General features: G+C 31.9%; 1 protein-coding gene across 2 annotated transcripts; it reads left to right on the forward strand.

Moving 5' to 3' along the window:
- Window positions 1-6,002: 6,002 nt before the first annotated feature.
- LOC121259968 (FCS-Like Zinc finger 10) lies at window positions 6,003-9,344 on the forward strand. Of its 2 annotated transcripts, none has more exons than XM_041161820.1 (3): window positions 6,003-6,364; window positions 7,606-8,720; window positions 8,804-9,344. In XM_041161820.1, the coding sequence occupies exons 2-3, from the start codon at window positions 7,684-7,686 to the stop codon at window positions 8,940-8,942; spliced, it is 1,176 nt and encodes a 391-aa protein (XP_041017754.1). In that variant the 5' UTR covers window positions 6,003-6,364; window positions 7,606-7,683; the 3' UTR covers window positions 8,943-9,344. The 2 variants fall into 2 exon arrangements, with proteins under 2 accessions (XP_041017754.1, XP_041017746.1); XM_041161812.1 differs by having other exon boundaries at window positions 6,118-6,364; window positions 7,634-8,720.
- Window positions 9,345-9,890: the final 546 nt, after the last annotated feature.

Genomic DNA, 9,890 nt, shown 5'->3' on the forward strand with positions numbered 1-9,890 from the left:
CGGCCGGAACGGGTTCGGTTCTGGTTTTAGAATTTCTTGGACTGGACCGGATCAGATCGGACTCGTTGATAAAAAATATATATATAAATTAATATTTTATATATAAGTTTTATACAAAATTAAAATTATACAAAATATTTTTTATATATAAGTTTTATATATAATGTATAATTATATGTGAAAATTTTATATATAATATATATAATTATATATCATATATAAATAATTTCATATTATAATTTATAAATTAACATAAAATGTTCATATTAAATATGAACATTTGTAATTTGTTTGATCATATGTTATTAATATAATTATATATAAGATAATGTTATTATAAAATAAAAGTTTAATCTTAAAAATAAAAATTTAATTGATCATATATTATGTAACGCCCCGTTCCCGAGGGTCCGAAGAGTTAACTCAAATTACCTAATAATCAACTCCAACATTGCTAATACTCTTCCAAAAGCTCCAAATCCAACGTAAACACTTTAAATTTAATTAAGCACACATACTCATATATAAAATCCTCAATACAGTAACTCCAAAAATTACCAACTTCTCTACATGTCACTTAAACTCACATTTCAACAATATAATTATCAAAAATCATCAATATTCATTGAAAGTTTTATATTCTCAATCCACTATTCTTAAGTCATCTCACTCAATTCTTCATAGTCTTGATCCTCAGGTAAAATATCCAAAAATCATTTAAAAATATTGGAGAAAAGAGGGGGGTGAGTTATCAATAACTCAGTAAGCAGAGAATGTACTAGTATGTAAACATGAGCCTTTTTAGAAAATTTCATATGCAGAAATAAAACATTTCATTTTTATATGCAGATCTCAGAAGCGTGTTATCAGAAAATCAGAGCGACTTTTCAGACTCAAAAATTAACTGTTCATATTTAAAGACACTTTTCATATTCAAATACCATTTTCATGTTCAATAACTAAGTGTTCATATTCAAAGATCCGTTTCATAATCAAAGACCTTTTTGGTATTCAAAAACTATTTCCAACTTCGAAAACCAACAGTTTATATTTAAATATCCGTTTCATATTCAAAAACGCTTTGGCATAACATAACTGAACATCTTCATCTTATCATGTCATGTCATATCGTATCATATCATATAACATGTTTAATCCCCGTGGTAGGGTTGTGCTATCTCCGGTAGCCAAACCAGGCAATATCATATAGTGAAACTTCTCATTTTTCAATCTCGGAGCCCCGAATGTGCACACAGGAAAGAACACGTAAAATACTATTTTGTTTTCAAAGTGGGTGCACTCATATCCTATCATATCATGTTAGTACCAACTATATCACGTGAACCAGTATCATCATATCAGAACCATATTCAGAATCAGATTCAGAACAGATAAGTATGCCAAAGTTTTATCATATTCATATCATATCAAAACACGTGCGAAACATATTCATATAATTTCCATTTGATAAAAAAAAAAAAAAACAGATCCAAATCATTTCATACCACATGCATAAAAATTATTAATGATATCATATTCGCTCTTTTGCATATTTCATAAACATGTCAATTATTGCTCATGTCTACACATTTCATGTCAAAAATATTTATTTTCTCTTTCATGCGTATCTCATGAGTGAATGCAAAACATATACTGAGGTTGTTTTTCACTTTTTATTTTTAAAACAACATGCACATTTTTACAAACCAACCTCAGTTCATTTATTTTTATGCAAATCCAGTATAGGAACCCCGCTTACCTGGACAACTTAACTTTTCTAGAATTTTTCTCAAAAATGTTAAGTCGACTATAAATCGTCACCTATAAAAATAATCACGTAATTTCCGTAAGTTTCCAATCAATCACGTATTTTGATATTTAAGCCTAAACTTCTAAAATAACCTATCTTAATTCATCAAAACTTAAAACCCTCATAATTTCAAAATATATCATCACTTTCTAAAATCATCAACTAAATAGTCTAATATATACCATAATTATACTTATACTAATATAGTTATACTAAATCACTATAAATTTATAACTAATATTAATATATAACCATACTAATAATATAATATTAATACTATTATATGATCTAATATCTGATACGTACATGTTCAGTCCTAAATTTTATTCAAAATCAGACCGAATGAGACCGGTTATACCCTTAAAGAGTATGTGTCTTTGTCAGTACTCAATAGCATGCTTGTCAAGATTATTTGAATCAATTAATAATACCTTAATTTATCATCAGAAAAATAAGGATCGAATCCCCTTTTTCTATGTATTAAAAAAAAATTAGCATACTCCGGACGGGGGACAAGAGTATCTTTCGGATGCTTGCAATACATGCTCGTATTGTGAAAAACACGATATAGTAGTGGTACCAGTATCCAAATTTTATTCTGTCATCTTACTGGATACTGCTTTATAATTGTATTTATTTGTAATTGATTTTTAATTAAATATGTTTTATTATAAAAAGAAAGAAATAGCATGACTCAAATGAAAAAACTATCCTATCCTACGTGAGTCATCCAAATTAACACTTTTATTTTAAAAAGTAATTTTATGTATTAATTACTATTTATTTTCATATTTTATATTTATAATTTTTTTAAAAAATATAAAAATATTTTTATAGAATATGAAGTAGTAAATAGTGACTGATAAAAATAATTTTTTTTATAATAAATTATACAAGTTTGAGCTAGAATACGTGGCAAATCGTTGATTGCCCAACAGTTTTACACTGTTAATAAATAAGCTCGTAATTAATTGGAATTGTAGAACAAAAAAAAAAAAAGAAGTCGAAAAATAAATAAGGAAACAAAAAAAGGTCTACAAGGCTACAAGCTATTTTCAATGGATGCTAAGCAGTGGTAACCAATAATTCAGTCCCACGCAATCCAAAAATAAATGATGTAGTCCTTTTTTAGAAGCGGAGGCTCAATTATATAAGATAGTTATTCAATACCTAACACGTATACCCCTTAATCCCAGCTTGGATTATACGAAAGCCACTTCAGCACGTGTCTGTCACGTGTTAGGGCCCACGTATGTATAAAAACCCCATTAAGAGCTCTGTTCTCAGCCGTTGGATGGTCTAACTCCCCGTCAGGGAATCTTCCATCCCATGCCGTCGGATGGACCGAGGCCGGACCATGGCGCCACGCTAGGAAACACGTGTGGGTCATTTTCTGCTGAAAATGAATGAATAAATAACCTGAAAAAGCTGACTCAGGCAAAACGACAAAACAGATAACTGTGAGTCTGTGACCAAATAATTAATAAAAAAAAAAGTAGGGTGGGGCTTGAGGAATCGTCACGCGAGCTTTGCAAATGTTGCGTGGGACCCACCAAATCATGGAGTAGACGCCGTTAACTGACGATTCTAATCCAAAAAATTATTAGCCATGCCGGAGTTTAAAAATTTTAACGGTTTGGACTTTGGAGTTCTGGAATTTTACAGATTTTTTAAAGAAATTTTAATTTCTACCTTAAAAATATATTTTAGTAGTGAATTTATAAAGCATATTATTTAAATTATTTAAATTAATAATAATAACAGAAAAAATAATCGGGTGGCCTGTGGCATGCCCCTTTTTAGTTTTTTTTTTCTTTTTAAATTAATGTGATTTTATATTAAATAACATATTTTTAATGAATAAGTAAAATATGTTGAGACAGAGTATTGCATGTTTGAAAAGTTGGAAAAATATTTTTACTGTTCAATAAAAAAATTACTGCGCTTATGATATGTATCAAATGCTATTAGAAATAAAATAATTAATAAAATATTTTTATGATATAAATAGTATCATGTTTGGATATTTTAAGACTATTTAGTAAAAACTTGAATTAAAATACAAAAAAAAAAAATTATTTGTGCCGACATAACTTGGTGGGATACTATTGTTTGGTTTGGCTCTCGAAAAGACGAATATTATGTATTTGTTACTATTTATTTTTATATTTAATATTTATAATTTTTTATTTATTTATAAAGTGTGTGAGTATTTTTTATAAGGTATAAATTGTAGACTAATAAATAGTAATTGATGCATAAAATTTTTTAAAATAAAAAAATATAGAATTATTCAAATGTTTAGAAACAGTGAAAAATCTAAAACACTTAATATACCTTAAAATTAAAATTAAATTGTTAAATGGATTTAATCATTTAGACGTGAACTTTACAAGTTTACAACACCATTGTCGAAATCAGCTAGATATTCCACTGGTAGTTGTCACTATCTATGCAAATTTCGTACGAATATTTCTCGACCATACACCGCAGCCTAAATAACAGTCCGAAATATATAATTTGTTTACCACATCATTTATAAATAATTTTTTTAATACAACAAATTGGTTTTCCAATGCCATTTATAGGTAATTATATATATTAAAAAAAGTATAGGAATTGCCAAATAATTATAATAGAAATAGATGGAATAAATATATGTATTAAAAATAAAAATTTATAATATTTATAATTTTAAAATATATAAACTCCGTCATACACTTTATTTAAAAAAAAAATACACAAAATTTACATAATTACAAATATTAATTCTTTTGAAATAATTGGCTGCGTTAAAACCAAACGGAAAACATCGCTGTTGTTGATGGGATGCAGAAGACGTTGGTCAGTTAATATGTGAACCCCAGCGAGGGCAGTGGGGCTGCTGTCTTTTTGTTCTGCTTCTGACTCCCCTCTATAAAAGAGGTAATGGAAGGAAGAACCCTTGAAAAGCATTTATCTTTATCAAGGGGAAACTCTAAGGTGTATATATTCATGGACCGTTCATAGGTACGAGTGAAAGAACTGCCACTTGTAGTTGTAGTCAATGGTTGCAATTCATGACACCGACTCCAGTCCGGATGCTCTCTTCAAATAAATCAATTCGGTAAGACCAAATTACATTTTACCATAATATAAATATTTACATAATTCAATTATATCAAAACACAATGTCGTTTTGTGAATTAAGATGGGATTTCAACGTCAATTTTTCTCCTGTTGATTCAATTACATTATATCTCTCTAGTTCTTCTTTACCTTTCATCACCATTGTCTTCCTTTGTGTGATATAAGCTCTTCTCTCTTCAACATGATTGGGTATTGAAGCCTTATTTCTCTTTAAATATTTAAATAATTTGTTGGATGAGTTTGTGGGTCTGTTTAGAGAAAAAATTTTAATTTGAAAAATACTTAAACTATAAATGAATTATATAAAAATAATTACATAAACTGACGTAGTTTGATATAATTCGTCGTATTGTAATGTTATTTTTATTATAAAGTAAATCAAATGTATCACATAAAAATATGTCAGTTTGTAAAATTAATTTTATGTACTTTTTTTAAATGTTTTACCTTTGATTCAAACATATTGAACCCACTTTTTGGTATGTCCATCGGCGCAACATCCCAACATAAGAGTTGGATTTAATTTACAGATTGCATCTTAGAAGGAATCAAAATATCAAATTTTAGATTTATTCCCAACCACCCAACATAATTATTTAAAAGAGGTAGTTCCGTGTAGACGAGAAAGTTTATCTTTCACATTATTTCCTTTTAATTTTGAGTATATAAATTGATGCTATGATACATGTAAACACTAGTTTACGTGGTTGAAGATGCTATTAAGTTTTTAAGATGTTTCTTATATTTTAGAAAACAAATTTTTTTAATCTCGTTTAGATAGTGAGATGAGATAGTTTTAGATAAAAGTTAAAAATTAAATCAAATATTGTTAAAATATTATTTTTTAATATTATTATTGTTTTATAATTTGAAAAAGTTGAATTGTTTATTCTATTTATGTAAAAATTTTAAAAAATTATAATGATAAGATGGAAAAAATTATTATTTCTGTATCAAAATCAACCTTGATAGAAAAAATGAAAAATATTAATTCACCTATGGATTTGTGTGTTTTTTTATTTTTGTATTAAGTGAGGAAAAGTGACCAGACTTATAGTGTACCATTTTTCACGTGTGAATGAAGACATTTTAGAAGCTACCTCTTCTTTAACACCAAAACGAGGAATGTACGTAGTTTTATACTATACGTTGTGCCATATACGTCCAGCTTTGTTAAATGAGAGAGGGAGAGAGAGTATATCAGAAGACTCACCAGTGGCTCACTGTTTCTCTGATTTTGATGCATGCAAGGGAAGCAAAAAAATAAAAAGGAAAAAGGAAAAAGGAAAAAATAAATAGAGAGGTGTGCCAGGCAAGTTATGCATTTTGTTTATATCTAAACTTTGCTGCATTTTTCTGGAGTTTCAGGTCACAACCTCGCCCGCCATGGTTTCAGAGGTGAACAACCAGGCGGGTTTTTCAGAGGTTCGTCGCTTTCTCTCGGTTTTTAGCTTTGACCAACGATCTATTTGTTGCATTATTGGATTTTTTGGCCCTCAATTGGGTCTTGAACTAAATCCAGGACGATTCATCGTTTAAATCGGTATTACTGTTTATATTTATTCTTTTGAGGTTTTTTTTTTATTTTTTATTTTTATGCATGCACGGAGCTTTCTATTGTGCAAAATCATTTTTTGGTACTTTTTTATACATTTGATCGATTATTTGAATGCTGTTCCTGATCAAAGATCTTCGTCCTCTTGATTTCTTCATCTTCTCAGGCATGTTTAGATGATTTATTTTCCATCTATTCTGGAAAATCAAGTGTCATGGGTGTCTTTCTGTTACTAATACTCATCTGATCGGATATTTGATAATCATCCCACTAAGGGTTCCTTGCATTAAGCTTAATGCAGTGCTAAATCTGTGCTTTTCGCGGTTTTTTTAAATGTTCCCCCATCGGCGTTTCTTATTTTCGTTTTATGGGGTTTCCTGGGTAATTGTAATCTGGGCAAGCTTTCATGTTGATCATAAATCCATGGGTTTATGGGCTTCTAAACGTCTTACGGAAATTTCAAAGCTGGGTATCTAGATTTATGATCAATGGGTTTCTTTCCATGCCTTTTGTTCTTTCGTTGCATGTCCATGGATGGGTAATTGAAGGCTGATATTGTTTCATCGAATTTGATTTGACTTATGGGTCTAGAATACTTTTCATTCCATTTTGTTTTATTTATTTTTCTCTCGTTAGATTTCAACTTCTGGAAGTTTTCAATTTGCAATGGAAATTCGAAAGATTTTCCGTCTCTTAATCCTGCGCTAGCGATCTGCTTGTTGGACCTATAATCTGGTTTTTAAGAATGCTTCCCGTCATTTGTTTTTTTGTTTTTTTTTATGAGTAAGAAAGCTTCCCATCATGGGTTGCTTATTCTAGATTTACTTCAGCTTCATTGTTTAGTTTTCCCCAAACTCCATCAATTGCTCCAATCATATTGGCGCTTGTATGGGTTTTAAAAATTCTAATGCGCGCGATTCTTCGATTTATTTTGATGATCTCCATTGCCAGTTCTACCTATTTTGTAATTTGAGAATTTCCGTTTGGGCAGCTAAATAAAAAACAGTGTCTATCACACCTTGCCTTTGACTAGTTCATAGCTGCTTGCATTTTACAATAATTTGGTCAGTGTTTACAGTTATGCTCACTATAGTAGTTTGGATTGATGCAGTGACGAATCGCATCTGTCCTTTTAATAGGACCGAGGTTTATAGATGATGCTGAAGAAAGGTCTACACACAACTGTCTGATGGCTGATTCTGCTCAGGAGTCTTTGCAATCTGATACATTTGGATTGAGACACATAAGCAGCTCACTTTTCAGCATTCCTGGTTTTATTGTAGGGTTTGGCACTAAATGTTTATTAGAGTCTGACTCTGTTAGGAGCCCTACATCTCCTTTGGATTTGAAAGTTTTTTCAAACCTTAGTAACCCCTTTGGTCTTAGATCCCCAAAAACACCAACCCAAAATGGGCATCAAAAGAAGTGGGATTGCAATGAAGTAGGCCTCGGCATCATAAATTCCCTTGCCAATGAAACCAAACCTTCTGCGGAAGTACATGATTCACCAAGGAGGAAGAATGTAATCTTTGGACCCCAAGTGAAGACTAACATCCATGATCCCTCAAAGCATTACCTTGAATCACTTAATTCTTCCGTAAAATCCAATTCTTTGCCCAAAAACTACATCTTTTCGTCGCCTTCAAAGACCAGGACTCTTAGTCCCCAATTAGGTTTCACAACTATTGTCTTTGGGAATGAAGGTGTCCCTTTAGAACCGATGAAAACTATTACATCTTGCTTGTCGGATTCCACCAGTTCTTCGTCCTTACATTTTGGCTTAACCCAAAGTCACAGTTTGAACTTTACGAATTTTTGTTCAGAAAATAAGACTGCCGAAATGAGTTCTTCTCCAGTAATTAACCAAGGTTCGCAGGTAGTGAATTCGTTGGTTAACAAACCAAGTTCACTTCCAATTCTGATCAGCTCTGGTCATGGACTTCCAAGTTCCCTTTCTGCAAAAGAGATAGAGCTTTCTGAGGATTATACCTGTATAATTTCCCATGGTCCAAATCCTAAAACAACTCACATTTTTGGTGACTGTATTTTGGATTGTCACATCAATGAGTTGGCTGATTTTGGTAAGAAGGAAGAATCAATGATCAAATCACCAGAAGAGGCGGAAAACCCTGAGGGGTTGACACCATCTCGCCCTGAAGAGATTTTCAGCTTTTGTTACACATGCAAGAAAAGGCTGGAAGAGGGGGAAGACATTTTTATATACAGGTTTGGTTTTGCCCATAACTCTCTTTTTTCTTGTTTACTTCATGCCAGATTTGAAGTCTTTAGTTTCCTTTGACTTCTTGCAGAGGTGAGAAAGCATTTTGCAGTTTTGAGTGCCGTGCTGAGGCGATTTTTGCCGAGGAATCAGAGAGAACTTACAATAACTCCCCTGAATCGAGCTACCATGAAGATCTCTTCCTAATGGGCATGCCCTTCGCCACATAATGGGCTGTGGTTGCTATCTCCAGACTGTCCATGACTGATGAAGTTGTCATGCATAGTGCACCTGGATCATCTACTCATAAAGAGCTGTCTATGTGAATCAGTTTGCAGCCATGGATGATCACAAAGAGCATTATGCCATTTTCTAATTGTGTACGACTTTCATGGTATGGGCAAGTCTTGGCAATCACTGAAAGAGCTTTTTCATTCCATAAAAGAGACATAGATATAGTATTAAGCTTGTTGTCTGTCTTATAATTTTGGTTAGATGGGTTGGAAGTGGCCGGAAGCCCTCGCTCATCAGTTTTCTGATCCTTTTGTTTTTCTGGGTTTGCCCTTGGTGAGAGTTCATGTAGCAGCTTTTGAACCTAATGAACTCATTGATAAATGCATGCGGCATTTACAACATTACAAATGTTCTTTCTTTTTAAAATTCTCATGTCACTCACTTTAACGCTGGAAATGATGATTGTTCTCGTCTCTTGACTCTGCAAGGAATTTAAAATCATGACTGTCTTTTGCTGACCGAGAATTTCACGGTCCCGTAGCGTTAACTCGAGAACATTAGCCTTACAGTTTGAAGTGATGGTGAGATTCTTTCCATGTTATGAATCTGTGTGGGCTTTGTTGATTCCCTTCCCCAATTGGCACAAGCCTTTGAAAGAGGCAAATTACCGTTACCAAAAGAGCTCAACCATCATTTCATCTTGTTTCAAATGGTAACTTTTCGTGCCAACTGGTTCGTGTTCTGTCTGTTCTGTCTCTTTAAATTCATGGATTACTTTTTCAGGCAGTATGAGCTACTTTTTCATTCCCAGAAGCCTTCTAACATATTGATCATATAGCACCATGCTCTCTCACTCTCTCTCTCTCTCTCTCTCTCTCTCCTGCATCATAGCCTGTCTTCTAAGCTAATCAAGAATTTTCGAAAATCTCTGCCAAAGTAAAGCA

The sequence above is a fragment of the Juglans microcarpa x Juglans regia genome, chromosome 1D (genome assembly GCF_004785595.1).
Source record: "Juglans microcarpa x Juglans regia isolate MS1-56 chromosome 1D, Jm3101_v1.0, whole genome shotgun sequence".
NCBI lineage: Eukaryota > Viridiplantae > Streptophyta > Magnoliopsida > Fagales > Juglandaceae > Juglans > Juglans microcarpa x Juglans regia.

What these genes read in the sequence shown, in the direction of transcription:
- LOC121259968 (XM_041161820.1), top strand. Translation starts at nt 7,684, where the DNA reads ATGGCTGATTCTGCTCAGGAGTCTTTGCAATCTGATACATTTGGATTG. An exon ending in GAAGACATTTTTATATACAG is followed by an intron (nt 8,721 to 8,803) that starts GTTTGGTTTTGC and finishes GACTTCTTGCAG; the next exon opens with AGGTGAGAAAGCATTTTGCA.